Raw genomic sequence first — 18360 nt, 5'->3', positions numbered from 1 at the left:
TTGGAGGTAGTTCTGTACTTGTGTTACTGTTTACATTAGATAACGAAACCAAGGAATATATCATACAATCTATCATATGTTAGAACATTAGAAACACATCTCCTGATCAACAAAATCAATTATGTTTATATTCACAATATCCACATAGGTAATGTAATATTTAATACAATTGGCAGTTACTGACAAACATGTACTGGCAACACTACTTGGAAATCTGTTCTGTTGTTTGGTTGCTAGTCAACATCTATACAGATGTGAAAAATGAAAACAAATAATGCAATAGAACAGGAAAACATTGGTTGATAGAAAATGATGTGCCAAAACTACCTTTTCTAATAAAAGTAAACTTGCTGAGTGATTTTGCCATCACTAGAAAATGATACTATATTGCGTTCCATGACGTCAATTTGAAAATCTAGGGTTTCTCACATTATCTGATCACTGTTAAGATGATACTTAATTGTGATGACAAAAAGATTAATAACAAGCAGTGTCATGGAAAAGAAGGATGTTCTTGGGAAAATATGTTATTCAAAGGCATCTGCAGACATTTAGCAATGACGAACTAGTCAGAAATTTAAGGCCATTTATATCATTAAAACAGCAAAAACCTTTAGAGTCATTAATTTGGGGCAGTGGGAAAAACGTTGAATGCATCACATTATAAAGTAGCAATTGCCAACGTCAACTGAATGTTCGGTTATATAAGTAAATCCATAATTTATTGGTCTGGAGACGCAAGACTGGCACTCTAGAAAGCATTGGCAAGGACACACCGAGTACTGTGTCCAATTGTGATGTCCACTTATGAAAAGACCGAGCCATTGGAAAATGTTCAAAGAAGAGTAACAAAAATAGTGCCGGATTTAAAACAATAGAGGAGAGGCTAAAGTGGATTCGCCAGAGAAAATAAAAACTAAGATAAAACTCAAAAACTAAGAAGGGAGGGAAGAGTCAAGGAAGAATGTTGAATAGTCTCTTCCCGAGTTCCAAATGTCATTTACTAAAAGTATAGTTGCTCCATATGAATACACACTGCACACAAATGTACACATTTACTCTCCATTGCCATGTATTGACTAAAGAGCAAAGCATGGCCCAAGTATTAAAATCACCAAGGGAATCAGCGAGGTGAATTTTGAAAACTTGTTTATGAACGAGGTGGCATAACTATAATCTAAGAGAACCCAAGGAAAGCATATCTTCTGGAGTAAAATATATTACACTCAAGTTTAAAAAAAAAAAATCATTCTCTGGATGTGGGCATTACTGACATTAATTACCCATCCCTGGTTGCCCCAGTAGGTGGTGGTGATCTGCGATCTTGAACCGCTCCAGTCGTGAGCGCTTCCATACAACCTAGTGACTTACTTGGCTACATCAGAGGGCAGTTAAGAGTCAACCACTTTGATATGAGACTGGAGTGACATATAGGCTAGAGCAGGCAAGGTTTCTTTCCTGAATGTTCAGGAGTGAACCAGATGGGTTTTTACAACAATTGAACAGCTTCATGTCACTTTTATTGACACCAGCTTTTTATTTCCAGATTATTTAAACTGAATTCAAATGTGATTTGAACTCACACGCTCTGCATTCGTCCAGGTTTCTAGATCATTAGTCCAAGTTATTCATTTTGGAATGAAATATAACGAATGTGGCCTCAGTTTATAATCAATAAAAAAAATGGACAGATCCTTGATTCAACAGGAAGTACAACAACTTGCCTTTAATATAGTGCCTTTAACTTAGAAAACCTTCACAGAGGTATCATGCAAAAATAGTAAACAGATACATGTTTACCACTAAGACAGGAGAGAGAAGCAAGTTAGTGTGAGTGGGATCCGTGTATGGATTTAATTTAGAGTTCAATCTTGCTGGGCTGAATGGCTCTCCTAACCTTCACATAATCAGGTAAGCCATCAACTAACACCCATTTTGTTAATGCTTTCCTTCCATGTGATCTTATTGACTAATGTAATTTAGTTATGTTTGTATTTTAGCTAAAACAAATGTATCCTATTTTATGGGACACAGACATTTACAACAACTTGCATTTATATAGCACATTTAACATACTAAAATGTCCAAAGGCGCTTCAGAGGAGCGTTATCAAATATAATTTGACACCTAGCCACACAAGGAGCTATTAGGATAGGTGACCAAAAGTTTGGTTAAAGAGGTAGGTTTCAAGGAACGAAGGTTTAAGGAGGGAATTCCAGAACTTAGGGCCTTGACAGCTGAAGGCACGGCCACCACTAGTGGAGTGAAGAAAATCGGGGATGCACAAGAGGCTAGAATTGCAGGGCCACAGAATCTCGGTGGGTTGTAGTGCTGGAGGAAGTTGGAGATTGGGAGGGACTAGGCCATGGATGGATTTGAAAACAAGGATGAGAATTTTAAATAGGAGGCAGTGCTAGACCAGGAGTCAATGCCCTCTATCAAAGATCTATTGGAACCAGATTCTAAATGACATCTTAACGTATCCAAGGTAAAGGAAATCATACAATTGACATCCGCTTTTTAAGTACATTAACAAAAGACCATCTCTAACTTTACTGTTTCTTAGATTGCTTTTTTCGAATGATTAGTTGCCTTTTCCTGCACCATTTTTGAAAGCCAGTAAGAGACAATTTGCTCTCAGGCTTCTAACTGTACCACTCTTTAAACCAGCTGCTGGAAGTGTGCAAGCGGCACCCAGGTTGACTTTCAATAAGACTTTCTTTTCCTGCCTGTAACATGTTTAGCCTCTACTTTGTGCTTCTCCCCTCAAGTTGCATTGTTAAAATTGAATGAGCCCTAGTGATGAATCAAAAGTACAAACTGGCACCTATTATTCTGAGGCAGGATGAGTGGATTACCAGCAAGCTCTAGATGACGTATTACTTCACAGCTTATGCTTCAACATGCTCAATTTCCAATCTAATTTCCAATCAAAGAGTTGCAGCAACATTGGGCTGAATTTGCGCCACCATTCTGCGCCGGTTTTTTGGCCGATGCTGGGTTTTTTTTTGGAGAAGACTAAAATCTGCAAGTTTCGCCAAAGTTTCTGTACCATCCTAAACTATTTATGTCCATTTTTAGTTCCCGATTTTTTGAGGTCACTGGGCGCAGAACCTGTCGGGTGTGCCACTTCGAGCCATTTAAGCGAGTTTGGCCAAGTAGGATTTTTTCAAAAACTACACAGTGCACCGTTCTGAAAAACCTTACCTGCACTTAAGAAATTCACCGCAGAGCAGATGCCATTGTTTTAGTGAGGCTGAAGACAAGGCACCAGGGACGGGGGACCTTTCGGCCCAGGATAGGAGCAGGAGCGGCACCGGCACCTGGGGCAGGGGCCTTTTGGCCCGGGATAGCAGCGGCACCGGCAGGAGGTCATTCGGCCCAGGATAGTAGCAGCACCAGCAGGGGGTCATTCGGCCCAGGATAGTAGCAGCACCAGCAGGGGGTCATTCGGCCCAGGATAGTAGCAGCACCAGCAGGGGGTCATTCGGCCCAGGATAGTAGCAGCACCAGCAGGGGGTCATTCAGCCCTGGATAGTAGCAGCACCAGCAGGGGGTCATTCGGCCCAGGATAGTAGCAGCACCAGCAGGGGGTCATTCGGCCCAGGATAGTAGCAGCACCAGCAGGGGGTCATTCAGCCCAGATAGTAGCAGCACCAGCAGGGGGTCATTCGGCCCAGGATAGTAGCAGCACCAGCAGGGGGGGCCTTTTGGTTCGGGATAGCAGTGGCACCAGCACCATAAACGTGAAAAAAAAATCTATAAATGCTATGAACTGCTGTTACAAAAACTCTTGACTCTTGATGGACTGGAGACATTGTTCACAGAACCCTGGTTCTGAATTTATGATAATTTTTGAGTGTTGCATCTGGAAGGAGAATTGATAAAGTTTGTTTCATCTCATTACCAAAACGGAATAAAAGAATTTCATATTAAGTTTGGGCATTATGGTGTGAACACTTGCATGTTGTGCAACATTTCTCTACATATCGTTCATAGGCTCCTGGTCTCATATTTTGAGATATCAGTCTGTTGTCCCAAGTCTCACTTAGTGGTCTATTTTACAAAGGGGAAATGCTTTATTTGTGCCTCAGCCCTTCAGTGCGTCCCTCGTTACCCTGGCAACCTCAGTTTTTCGGCTCAGACCTTAAGCTCCACCCACAGAGCTTAAGGACAATCTGCGCCGCTCCAAAATGAAAGGTTATACCGGCGAAACTTGGAACTTGTTTTTGGCGCAGTCGGGCCACTAAAAAAAAAAGACGTATACTACAACGGCGCCAAAAATTGGCCATGTGGAAAATTGACCCCATTGAATCTCTTGTTAAACCCCACATGAAGGCATAGCTCACTCAAATTACTGCTAATATGTATGCTACTTCTGTCAGCAAAAGACAGAAAGGAGATGAGGAAAAGTGGAGGGCAGAGAAACCCAAGACAAAGAACAAAAAGGGCCACTGTACAGCAAAATTCTAAAAGGACAAAGGGTATTAAAAAAGCAAGCCTGAAGGCTTTGTGTCTTAATGCAAGGAGTATCCGCAATAAGGTGGATGAATTAAGTGTGCAAATAGATGTTAACAAATATGATGTGATTGGGATTACGGAGACGTGGCTCCAGGATGATCAGGGCTGGGAACTCAACATCGAGGGGTATTCAACATTCAGGAAGGATAGAAAAAAAGGAAAAGGAGGTGGGGTAGCATTGCTGGTTAAAGAGGAGATTAATGCAATAGTTAGGAAAGACATTAGCTTGGATGATGTGGAATCTATATGGGTAGAGCTGCAGAACACTAAAGGGCAAAAAACGTTAGTGGGAGTTGTGTACAGACCTCCAAACAGTAGTAGTGATGTTGGGGAGGGCATCAAACAGGAAATTAGGAGTGCATGCAATAAAGGTGCAGCAGTTATAATGGGTGACTTTAACATGCACATAGATTGGGCTAGCCAAACTGGAAGCAATACGGTGGAGGAGGATTTCCTGGAATGCCTAGACCAATATGTCGAGGAACCAACTAGGGGGGAGGCCATCTTGGACTGGGTGTTGTGTAATGAGAGAGGATTAATTAACAATCTCATTGTGCGAGGCCCCTTGGGGAAGAGTGACCATAATATGGTGGAATTCTGCATTAGGATGGAGAATGAAACAGTTAATTCAGAGACCATGGTCCAGAACTTAAAGAAGGGTAACTTTGAAGGTATGAGGCGTGAATTGGCTAAGATAGATTGGCGAATGATACTTAAGGGGTTGACTGTGGATGGGCAATGGCAGACATTTAGAGACTGCATGGATGAATTACAACAATTGTACATTCCTGTCTGGCGTAAAAATAAAAAAGGGAAGGTGGCTCATCCGTGGCTATCAAGGGAAATCAGGGATAGTATTAAAGCCAAGGAAATGGCATACAAATTGGCCAGAAATAGCAGTGAACCTGGGGACTGGGAGAAATTTAGAACTCAGCAGAGGAGGACAAAGGGTTTGATTAGGGCAGGGAAAATGGAGTACGAGAAGAAGCTTGCAGGGAACATTAAGGCGGATTGCAAAAGTTTCTATAGGTATGTAAAGAGAAAAAGGTTAGTAAAGACAAACGTAGGTCCCCTGCAGTCAGAATCAGGGGAAGTCATAACAGGGAACAAAGAAATGGCAGACCAATTGAACAAGTACTTTGGTTCAGTATTCACTAAGGAGGACACAAACAACCTTCCGGATATAAAAGGGGTCAAAGGGTCTAGTAAGGAGGAGGAACTGAGGGAAATCTTTATTAGTCGGGAAATTGTGTTGGGGAAATTGATGGGATTGAAGGCCGATAAATCCCCAGGGCCTGATGGACTGCATCCCAGAGTACTTAAGGAGGTGGCCTTGGAAATAGCGGATGCATTGACAGTCATTTTCCAACATTCCATTGACTCTGGATCAGTTCCTATCGAGTGGAGGGTAGCCAATGTAACCCCACTTTTTAAAAAAGGAGGGAGAGAAAGCAGGGAATTATAGACCGGTCAGCCTGACCTCAGTAGTGGGTAAAATGATGGAATCAATTATTAAGGATGTCATAGCAGCGCATTTGGAAAATGGTGACATGATAGGTCCAAGTCAGCATGGATTTGTGAAAGGGAGATCATGCTTGACAAATCTTCTGGAATTTTTTGAGGATGTTTCCAGTAAAGTGGACAAAGGAGAACCAGTTGATGTGGTATATTTGGACTTTCAGAAGGCTTTCGACAAGGTCCCACACAGGAGATTAATGTGCAAAGTTAAAGCACATGGGATTGGGGGTAGTGTGCTGATGTGGATTGAGAACCGGTTGTCAGACAGGAAGCAAAGAGTAGGAGTAAATGGGTACTTTTCAGAATGGCAGGCAGTGACTAGTGGGGTACCGCAAGGTTCTGTGCTGGGGCCCCAGCTGTTTACATTGTACATTAATGATTTAGACGAGGGGATTAAATGTAGTATCTCCAAATTTGCGGATGACACTAAGTTGGGTGGCAGTGTGAGCTGCGAGGAGGATGCTATGAGGCTGCAGAGTGACTTGGATAGGTTAGGTGAGTGGGCAAATGCGTGGCAGATGAAGTATAATGTGGATAAATGTGAGGTTATCCACTTTGGTGGTAAAAACAGAGAGACAGACTATTATCTGAATGGTGACAGATTCGGAAGGGGGAAGGTGCAGCGAGACCTGGGTGTCATGGTACATCAGTCATTGAAGGTTGGCATGCAGGTACAGCAGGCGGTTAAGAAAGCAAATGGCATGTTGGCCTTCATAGCGAGGGGATTTGAGTACAGGGGCAGGGAGGTGTTGCTACAGTTGTATAGGGCCTTGGTGAGGCCACACCTGGAGTACTGTGTACAGTTTTGGTCTCCTAACTTGAGGAAGGACGTTCTTGCTATTAAGGGAGTGCAGCGAAGATTCACCAGACTGATTCCCGGGATGGCAGGACTGACCTATCAAGAAAGACTGGATCAACTGGGCTTGTATTCACTGGAGTTCAGAAGAGTGAGAGGGGACCTCATAGAAATGTTTAAAATTCTGACGGGTTTGGACAGGTTGGATGCAGGAAGAATGTTCCCAATGTTGGGGAAGTCCAGAACCAGGGGTCACAGTCTAAGGATAAGGGGTAAGCCATTTAGGACCGAGATGAGGAGAAACTTCTTCACCCAGAGAGTGGTGAACCTGTGGAATTCTCTACCACAGAAAGTAGTTGAGGCCAATTCACTAAATATATTCAAAAGGGAGTTAGATGAAGTCCTTACTACTCGGGGGATCAAGGGGTATGGCGAGAAAGCAGGAAGGAGGTACTGAAGTTTCATGTTCAGCCATGAACTCATTGAATGGCGGTGCAGGCTAGAAGGGCTGAATGGCCTGCTCCTGCACCTATTTTCTATGTTTCTATGTTTCTATGTCAGTTTTATCATTCACTGAGCAACTTAATTTGATAAATTCAGAATGAATAGAAACAGAATGCATTGCATGCTGGTTTAGTCTTCCATGCACTAGCAGTTTCATCTTCGGACACTAACAAAATATGAACGATTTGGATTTTTCTTTCCACAAAGCCGGAAGCAGGGCTAAGTTAAGAGTATTTCTACAATTCTCCCTTTCTCACACCTTTATCCCTCTCCTTTCTTAAGTTCAAATCCTTGTTCGATTATTGCCATAGGTCTTGACCATAAACTCAATTTGTCAATTTCCTGCAAGCTAGAAAATAGTGTTCATAAACAGTGCTTTGGAGAGATAACACTGGTGCACCAATAGATTTGCTGTGGAGAAGTAGGACAACAGGTTTCTCCACATGGTGTCTTCTCAATTTAGATAATGGCATTCGGTAGACATTGAACAAATGGACGTTGAGCTATTGTCTATGCAAAGAGAAGGTAAATGAGTTACCCTTGACCATTCTTGTACATCTCCAATAAGTCAGTTAAAAAGCTGCCGTCTATGAACGGGTTAACGACCTGCTCTTTCGTTCTGACCTAAAATGTGGGAATAAAATCATTGGCCCCAAGTTTCCGGAGCGGCGAAAACGGCGCAGCCCCGAGCTGCACGCCTGTTCTTCGCGCCTAAAAGTGCGCATGAAAAAAACTGCGACATTCTCCGGCTCCTCAGAGCTCGATCTCAGCTTGGCGCGGCACACTCATCACAGCTGGGGGGGGGCGGAGCCAAACACTCGCGCTGATTCTGTCAGCAGTGGGGGGGGGGGGGGGGGAGCGGGTCTAATTTAAATGAGCCAACGTCGTGCCGGCAACCCTGCGCATGCGTGTTGGAGCGTGCGCGGACACGCAGTGTCAAACGAACATTGGCACTCGGCCATTTTTAAAGGGACTGGAGAAAAAGTGAAGATTTGTCTCTTGGACCCCCTGGAAAGACTTGTAATTTAATTTTTGTGATATTTTTGTGAGTGAGGGAGTGCTTTTAGCAGCACTGTTGAATAAAAGCAATCAGTGAGTTCAGCTTTTCACTGCTAAACTTGCAGAACCGGTGCTGCATTGGTGCATGCAAATTAAGGACTGTGTGTTTTGAGAAATAAGAGTGCCAATTCAACTTTGCAATGGATCAACATCCACCAAGAACAAAGAATTTCTTGCATGAGGAAGTAGAGATATTAGTCAATGTAATTGAGCAGAGATGGCAGGAGCTAAATACCAGCAACAGAGGTCGCATAAAAGTGCCACCAAAAGAAATGAAGAAACGCTAGAACCAAGTTGCAGAAGATTACTGCGCAGTGGTGCATACCATGAGATCTGGAAGCCAGTGTAAAAAGAAATGGCACGACCTTGGTCAAGTAGTTAGTGTAAGTAATATTTCCCATTTTTAATGTAATCGTAATTGTAACCTGGCTATCTGTATGTCCCACCTTGCAGACTGACATACTCTGTAAAAAGTTATATTTTACTCTTTGCAGAAGAAATTGGCCCAGAGCAAAAGGGAGGCAACTCGGACAGGAGGAGGCGTTCCCAATCTGCATCCACTGACACCCTTGGAACAAAGGGTAGCTGCTATGATGAGTCGTACATGGAGAAAAGCAATCGGTACAGCACAAGCTGGGCCCACACGCGAGGAAGAGGGTAAGTCCTGAAAATGCATCGTGGCCCTTTAAATCAACCTGCTGCCTAACCTGCTATGTGTGAGAGTACTCATACCACCCATCCGGCCCCCTCCCTCGCTGTTAAGCATTTGACTGTTCTGATGTATTTTGCAGAACGATGATGATGATGACGATGCTGCTGCTGCCAACCCTGAGGATACAGAACAAGAACGAGTACAATCAGATGCGGACGAACCAGACTGGATGGTGGCAGCGATGACTGAAATGTCTGCAGGGGAGAGCTTCCAAATTAATGTTCATGAGCTCCCATCAAGGGGCATCAGAGTTTCAACCCCTAGCATAGGTCATGGTTCTACCTTCCATGGTTTTGATTCCGATGTTGCGGGTCCCAGTGGTGCTGCTGGTATAATGCAGCATTCTACAGTCAGTGCACTACCGTCCCAGCCTGCGCCTCCCTCTCGCATAGGTTCTGGTTCCACCTACTATGGTTTTGATTCCAACGCTGCGGGTCCCAGTGCTGCTGTTGATATCATGGAGCAGTTTACACCCATTTGTCCAACATCCCAGCCCACGGCTCGCACTCGAATGCTGTCGTCTGGAACACCGAGCGCCCCACCATCCCAGCCCGAGCCTCTCTCTCTAGTACTGCCGTCCTACCGTTCCAGCCCAAGCCTCTCTCTCTAGTTCTGCCGTCTGCAATTCCAGCCCAAGCCTCTCCCTCTAGTTCTGCCGTCTGCAACACAGAGCATCCCACCGTTCCAGCCCAAGCCTCTCCCTCTAGTTCTGCCGTCTGCAACACAGAGCATCCCACCGTTCCAGCCCGAGCCTCTCCCTCCAGTTCTGCCGTCTGGAACACAGAGCGTCCCACAGTCCCAGCCCGCGCCTCCCAGTGTAGTGGTGCCGCTTGCAACACCAAGCGTCCCACCGTCCGTGCCCGCGCCTCCCAGTGTAGTGGTGCCATGAGGCAGACCCAGGCAGAGGAGAAGGAGATTGGAGACACGCTCTCCTGAGATGCAGCGTGCAACAGGTTGTGGCATTGGGTATGGAGACCAATGAGCTTACCCGATCACTCATCGGTGGCGTCAGTGCAGTGGTTGAAGAGTTGACGGTCCTGACGGGAGAAATAGCAGTAATGACATGGGAACTTAGGAGGGAATGTCCGAGGGAGTGCAATCAACGGCACAGGCCGTCAGGGAGGGCATGCAAGTGTCGGCACAGGCCATCAGGGAGGGCCTAGTTGAGGTAGCTGCTACAATAAGGGCACACAGCCCAGCCAATCAAATGACACCCCCATGAGGAAGTGAACATTCACTTAGATATGGATGAGACATGGTTGCAGCCTTTCTTTGCTGCTTTTGTTCTTGTTCTTGATGTAGCTATAGTAGCATTTTTCAAATTGAAATTGTTTTGTAAGTTTTGTAACTTTACAACTTATAAGGGATCTTATGGTTTTTAAGTGATCTTATAGTGTAAATGCATTCACATTTTTTTGTATCTTATTTAATTTTGCACTTAAAAAGTGATCCTGAAGTTTAAGTGTTCTTCAGAGTGTAAGATTTTTCACGTAGAAATTGTTTTGTAACTTTACAAGTTTATAAGTGATCTTAAAGTTTTTAAGTGATCTTCAAGAGTCATATTAAAAAGTATAGTTTGATACAAATATTTTATTACAGTGACATTAACTTTTCAATAAAATATTTTTTCATTAAAACTGTTTCATGTTCCACTAACACAACACAACGTAGGAACAACTGCAAAGAATAAACATGTCCATATGCAAAAGTGGTCGCAGAGCCCTCAGGCATCAGTAGTTGAAGCGTTCATGGATGAGCTACTGGCGCAAGGCTCAAGCAATCGTTAAAGGGGCACGATGGACGGCCCTCCTCCGACCACGTGCTCCGGCATCAGGCACTTGCATGCTTTCCTGATGGTCATCATCCACATCCTGCTCTTCCTTAATACTATCATCATGCACTGGACCCTAACGTAGGTCTTCTGGTTCCACTACCAGCTCCTGCTGCCTCATGATGGCTAAGTTATGGAGCATGCAGCACACAATAGTGAAGTGACCGACAATCTGAGGAGAGTATAGCAACTGTTCTCTGGAATGGTCCAGGCATCGGAATCGCTGTTTCAATATGCCAATGGTCCTCTCAATGATGCTGCGTTGCAATGTGCGCTATGTTGTATTGACGGTCAGCTTCTGTCCGTGTCACGCATAGGGGCATCATGAACCAGGTGGTCAGGCCTTTGGCTCCCATAGCCAGCTCTGCCCTTTTGGCTGCTGCTCAAACATGTCAGATATAATGCTGTCACGTAGGATGAACGCATTGTGGGTGCTGCCAGGGTATCTCGCATCGACTGACATGATGCGTTGCTTGTCGTCACACACGAGCTGCACATTGATAGAGTGGAAACCTTTCCTATTTCGGTACTGCTCAGAATCCTCCACAGGTGCTCACAAGGCTATGTGGGTACAATCAATGCAGCCTTGCACCTTTGGGAAGCCGGCAATCCTGAAGAAGCCCACAGCCCTCTCATGGATCGCTTGTGCGGTCATTGGGAAATTGATGAAGTCATTCTTTCGCGCATACAGTGCAGCCGTGACCTGGTAAATGCAGGCATGTATTGCACATTGCGAGATGGCACACACATCTCCAGTTGTTTCCTGAAACGATCCCGAGGCATAGAAAGAAAGTGCAGCTGTTACCTTCACTGCAACAGACAGGGTAGTTGGCGTTCTGCTTCTGGGTTGCAAATTTGCTCTCACCATATCACAGATCTCAGTGACAACTTCTCTGCGAAAACACAGCCTTTTCACACAATCAGTCTCGCTCATATCCAGGTACGAGCGCCTGGCTCGATATTGTCGATGTAGGTAAGGTCTCCTGCCCATCAACCTACGGGCTACGACGTTCCAGGTGCGGTGAGCTCTAATCAATTCTCTCCTATGCAGTGAATTGAAGGCGAACCATTGCATAATACGTGGTGTTGACAATGCAGCACCCATTATGCAAATTTAAGTATAAAACTGTCTATGTGGCTGCCTCTCCCTGTCCAAATGGCCTCAGTCCCCCTCACAGCTCGAAAGCTGCTGCTGTATCTTCGGCTGCCATCGAGCCACTGACGCCGCCCCTTAAGTGTGGCCGAATGGCCTCAAACACCTTAAAAAGCTGCGTCCGTCCGGTGTTGATTGTTTGGCTGCTGGTCAGCCACTGATGCCGCTGCTATTCCATGGCCGAATGGCCTCAAGCACCTTAAAGAGCTGCGTCGGTCCGGTGTTGATTCTTCGACTGCCGGGCAGCCACTGACGCCACTGCTATCCCATGGCCGAATGGCCTCACATCCGTCTGGTGCTGATTCGTCACGGCCAGCTACTAAGAGAATGCTCGAAGGCTGCTTGCTGCCGCTGTTGGGGCTGCCATCGAGACACTGATGCCACACCCCTGCCTGTTTCCAACATGAAAGGCCTGCCTGAAGCCCAGCAGCTCAAAGGCTGCTGCTGTTTCACACAGATAGGAACATGGTTTATTTAATCTTTTCTTTGCTTATAAATTTTTATTTAGGTTGGATTTATTTGTATAATATTTGTATAAGTATGACTAAGGATTGATTGTAGAATTTAATGACTTCCCTTCCCCCTCCCCTCGCCCCTCTCCCCCCACCGTCGTTCCCTATGCCTAATTTGTAACCTACGCCTGATTTTCTAAAGTGTAGACAAGGTTTTTTTGAACGTACAAAAATCTTCACTTACTCCATTCTAAGTGAGTTTGGCGTAAATTTTCACTGCCGAAACTTTGAAAACATGGGTAAGTGGCTGGACACGCCCCCTTTTGAAAAAAAAATTCTGTTCCAAAGTGAAACTGTTCTAACTGACTAGAACTGGAGCAAACTAAATGCCGAGAATTCAAATTTCTAAGATACTCCGTTCGAAACCAGTTGCTCCAAAAAAACAGGAGCAACTCAGGCCGAAACTTGGCCCCATTAAGCGGTGTGATATAACTAGAACATTTAAGAAAATATTAAAATAAATGAGAAAGTAATTCAGCCCATCTAACACTTCCATAAACGTGCATTATTTACACTTGCTGGGTTCAATTGTATTTGTTTATATACCGAGAAAAAAAATCTGCCAAAATATTTTTTGATCTCTATAATCAAGAAAACTTGATTCCCGCACCTTTACAATTCAATCCTGGCTTGTTTCTCTCCACAGACAATAACTTGCAGTAGTAATGTATGTTTGATCATCCCAGAATTACTAGATTTTTTTGAATGAGTCAGTTGGCAGAGCTTCAGCTATTTTTTCTAGAAGTCTATTCTACATATCCACACCATAATGACAAAAAAAACCTTCCAATCTCTAGTCTCACTGTGTCCAGAGTTCAATCCAAATAAATAGCACATAATTAGTGCTTCTCAGAATTTTAAGGACAGGGTTCATGTTCTCCCCTCTCTTTTTTAATCTTTTCTCCAATGAAACAAAGCTCAGCTCTGTCTCCGCATTGCTTGCATCTGAGAATCATCTCTTCTTGCCTTTCTCTGTATCCGAGCTAGCTTTAAGAGCGAGCGCATTAACAGATAGTGTGTGCACACTCTCATTGGGTAAACAATGTAGGTAGCTTTGGAAATATACGGTTGTTAGAGCCAACCACCTTAACTGTTCCAGTAGAAGTGCAAATGCCCAATGGGATGAAACAGTCTTTAATATATCTGGCTCAAACCCATTGTGGCTGTAATTGGGAGAGAGTCATAAATAACAAAAATCATTCAAAAAGTTGTTTCTGTAAAATATATGTTGCTAGCATTTGCAATTGTAATTACATTTAAAATAATTTCTTACTGATAATTATGCTCCTTCACAGTCTACTGTAATTCCACCTCTCTACCTTAATAAATGATAATGTAATCACCTTAAACTATTAACGGGGAGGGGGAGAAATTTCCCAAATAATACTTCTTCAACTTGAAATACTCAAACCAGATGCTTTTGATCAAATGTTACAGTAAATTAAAGATTACAGTTATTTATAAAATGTCATTCCATAATTAATCAACTTTTAGGAGCTGTTGGGTTGATTGATATTTTCAATCATGAAAGGATTTTTGTTTTATGCATGCAAGCCAATTGCTATAATTAGAAGTCTCCAAATCAAGCTACTGAAAAATCCACACAGGTAGTGTTTCGATTTGCCTGCTATGGAATACACACTCTCCCTGGAGGGCCAACCCAACCAAGCCCAGAATGCTAAGGCACAGTTGGTAGCGCCAAGTCTTAAGGACCCCCAAATGCACGTTGAATATTCCTAGAGTTTAACCAGGTAAAATCGTACAGCCTATCAGTACAGAACACTTGCAAATTTCCAACTTCTTGTCCAGCCAAAACCACCCTACATTAGGGTAATGGCTTGCATGGCTATCTGGAGCCAAGTGGGAAGAATCTCTTCCTCCAATGCCTAACCCAAGTTCTATTAGTGGGATCGCTGGCTGGTCAATTGTCAATCTTGCCCGGAACTACTGTGAACCTGCCTGCATCAAATATTAGATTACTACAGAGGGTTAACTTGGTTGTAAACCTCTATTGCCAGGTATACAACTTGAACCCAAGGAGACTCTGCTTAACCTCGCTACCTCAAAAAAGTCTGTTACATATTGGTCATTAAATGTCTGACAAACACAGGTCTGGGCCTATGCTAGGTGGACAGTAAGTACAAGTAGTTCCTCATAAGTGTCACCATATGTAAAAGCATTGTCACCATCCTCCTGAACACAACAACTCACACTGGTTGGTGTTCCCACCAATTGGCAGTGTAGTTTCAGCAGCTTCTCTTTATCTTTCTGTAACCCAATCATGGTAGGCTCTAATCCCTGGATATATGAGCACGTTCTCATACATGGCCTGCAGGTAATGTTTCCCAGCAGCTGTTAACCTGATTCTCAGAGCTTCCTCATCAACTATAGAACATATATCTATCCTCAGCATGATGGGAGAACATAAAAAGATTAGCTTGTGACGTACCAGCCACTTTGATGTCCCATACTTCCAAGTCCAGTGCTACATGCCAGGTTTACTCATCAACTGTTTAATCCAGGTCCTGGGAGGGCTTTCACAAAGTGACATGACACGAAGCCGATTTCCCCTCCAGGGTATTGAGTCACATGTTAGCAAAGTCCAGAAATCTCCCCTTTTTTCTCCCTTTTGCCACCAATACACCTCATAGCTTGGTTCTGGATCTCACAAATGGTCTCTCTGTGTGACCAGCTGTTCTGAACCATGAAGGAGAACTATTTGGACACATCCAGCACCAAAAATGTGATGGCCTTGGCTCACTGGTAGCATTCTTGCCTCGGAGTCAGAAGGTCATGGGTTCAATTCCCACTCCAGAGACTTGAGCGCATAATCTAGACTGACACTCCAGTGTAATACAGAAGGAATGTTTCACTTGCCGTCTTTTAGATGAGACGTTAAACCGTCAGGTGAATGTAAAAGATCCCTTGGCAATATTCAAAGAGCAGGGGAGTTCTGGTATTCTGGCCAATATTTATCTCTGAACGAACATCTAAAAACAGATTATCTAGTAATGTATCTCACTGCTGTTTGTGGGAGCTTGCTGTGTACAAACTGGCCATGGTATTTCCTACATTACAACAGTGACTACACTTCAAAAGTATTTGATTGGTTATAAAACACTTTGGGAAGTCTTCAAACATGTAACATATATGGGGAATTTGCTGTCAAAGCAGGTCATGATTAAAGGATTAGAACTGAGAAATTACAAGGGCAAGCAGATGATTTTGCTTATGTAATTGAAGTACATGACTATATTTGTACTGCAAGACAATGTTTTGCAACAGTCTGATTTTTGAACAAAAATAGCCAATGAAACAACACACAGCGAGACTAGTGTGGTGCCATCATATTTCGATGATTTGCAAGACATTTAAAAAATGCATTTTATTGAGATGTGAATCGGTTAGTGGTCTATCGACAATCACGGAATGAGACCATCAGCAACGTAGTCGAATAGCAGGAGTCCAGTGCCTATACGGGGCGCCCAGGTTTTTAGCGCCGGGCAAGTTACACAGCATTTTTCTGGAGTCGGTCACCACTTCCACACAACTATGACAAAAAGCTCAAATTCCCTGTACCTCATACACAGAGAAAGCGGGAGGTGCCACCTGTGCATTGCTACTGCAAACACCCAGCGATTACTCCTTAAACACACGGGATCTGCACTTTGGTGATGTGCAAGAAGCGAGTTTGATTTCCAACCTGCACAAAAACCGACCGTGAATTGCCAAACATTAGGAATGTCTATCTATTCAAATCGTACGGACAATCCTGAATGTGTGAAGTAGTATTTGTCTAATGCAAAATAATCCCACGCTGTCATTAATTTATATAAAAGGGCCTCACACTCAACGTCCTACAAAGGTTGTGTATTAAACAGGGTTAGTATCGTGAAGGGGGAGTGACTGAGAGGCTCCCGATTACCTTCAGCATCCGGATCTCCCGCAGCGCAATCTTCTTAATAACAGGATCATCTTCCGATTCCACAAACTTTTTAATCGCCACTATTTGGCCGCTGTCTTTATTCCTGCACTTGAACACAACGCCGTAAGAGCCCTCTCCGATTTTCCCGATTTTTTCATATTTCTCCATCCCGGCAGGTGCCCGCGGTGGCGTTTCCGCCACTTGATGCTGCGAGCCAAAGGGCAAAAATGGCGCGTTAAGGCGGAAACTTGGAACGGGCGGAAATCGCGGCGGGGCTGCTGCTCGGGGTGAGTGTCCGCCCGGCAATGGGGGGTGGGGGGGGGGGGAGGGAGAGCGGCAGGGCCCCCGAGCCCAGAGCCCGCCCCTCCGTTCACCGCACCCCGGACCCGAACGGCGCCGCTGGAAGATGCTCCGCTCCCGGGCTCAGTTCGTCACCCCAAGGAGGCAGTGGAGAATCGCTGCTCCTGCTCTAGCGGAGGGGCGATGGGCCGCCCTCACCTCCCCTGTGTCTGTCCTCACTCGCAGGCACAACAGCAGCGCTTGCCCTGACCCAAAGTGTGATCAGCAGCTCCGCCAGAGCCCGGCTCCAACACCCAGAGAGCCGGCCGCCAATCGCCGAGGACTCGGGGCGGGGCATTCTCACCTTCAGGGCACCAGGTGCTCGGCGAGAAGGTACTGCACATTTCATTGTCTTTAAATAGGTCTGTTTGTACATCGGAGCATTTTCCTGATCTCCATTTGTGAAATGAAATCGCCAGTGGCAGAACCAGTGCGTTTCAGAAATCAACAAGAACTTGTATTTCTATCGCGCTTTTAATGTAGTTAAACGTCCCAAGGAGCTTCACGGTAGCGTATTCAGACAGAATTTCTCACGAAGTCACTTAAGGAGATAGTAGGTCAGAAGACCAAAAGCTTGGTCGAAGAGGTTTTAGGGAGCAGCTTAAAGGAGCAGAGTGGTTCAGGGAGGGAATTTGCATGCACACTGCAGAGTATTGGATGAGCTCAAGTTTATGGAGGACAGAAGATGGGAGGCCAGTCAGGCGCGAGCATTGGAATAGCCAAGTCTAACGGTAACAAAAGCATGAATGAGGGTTTCAGGTGCAGGCAGATAAGCTAAGGCAATGGCAGAGTCGCTGATATTCCGGAGGTGAAAGTAGGTGGTCTTGGTGATGGCACAGATATGTGTTTGGAAGATCATCCCGGGGTCAAATATGACACCATGGTTACGAACGGTATGATTCAGCCCCAGAGTGTTGTCAGGGAGAGGGATGGAGTTAAAGGCTAGGGAACGGAGTTGGTGGTCGGGATTTTCCTAATATCTGGTTTGAGCAAATTTCTGCTGATCCAGTACTGGATGTTGGACAAGCTATATGACAAATTAAGGACAGTGGAAGGGTTGAGAGAGGTGGTGGTGATAGAGCTGGGTGTCGGGAGAAGGGGGGAAAGAGGGGGAAAGGGGGAGAGGGGGGAAAGGGGGAAGGGGGAGAGGGGGGAAGGGGGGGGAAAGAGGGGGGGAGGGAGAGGGGAAGGGGAGGGAGGGGAGAGGGGGGAGAGGGGGGAGAGGGGGAGGGGGGGGAAGGGGGAGGGGAGGGGAGGGAGGGGGAGAGGAGGGGAGGGGAGGAGGGAGGGGGGAAAGGGAGGGGGGAGGGGGGAGGGAGGGGGGAGGGGGAGGGGAGGGGGAGGGGGGGAGGGGGGGAGGGAGGGGAGGGGGAGGGGGGAGGGAGGGGAGAAGGAGGGAGGGAGGGGGGAAGGAGGGAGGGGAGGGAGGGGGGGAGGGGGGAGAAGGAGGGAGGTGAGGGAGGGGAGAAGGAGGAGGGAGGGAGGGAGGG

General features: G+C 45.3%; 1 protein-coding gene across 3 annotated transcripts in view; it reads right to left on the bottom strand.

Annotated features, from left to right (window-relative positions):
* The window catches only part of cdkl1 (cyclin dependent kinase like 1 (CDC2 related kinase)), a 68519-nt gene extending 51820 nt beyond the window's left edge, over positions 1-16699 (bottom strand). For all 3 annotated transcript variants that reach the window (XM_070877505.1, XM_070877504.1, XM_070877506.1), the window contains exon 1: positions 16532-16699. In XM_070877505.1, coding sequence (XP_070733606.1) covers positions 16532-16699 — 168 coding nt within the window. The remainder of the gene's footprint in view (positions 1-16531) is intronic.
* Positions 16700-18360: the final 1661 nt, after the last annotated feature.

The sequence above is a fragment of the Pristiophorus japonicus genome, chromosome 4 (genome assembly GCF_044704955.1).
Source record: "Pristiophorus japonicus isolate sPriJap1 chromosome 4, sPriJap1.hap1, whole genome shotgun sequence".
NCBI lineage: Eukaryota > Metazoa > Chordata > Chondrichthyes > Pristiophoridae > Pristiophorus > Pristiophorus japonicus.
The sequence above is the reverse complement of the archived record's forward strand: the minus strand, read 5'-3'. Positions and strand labels throughout refer to the sequence as shown.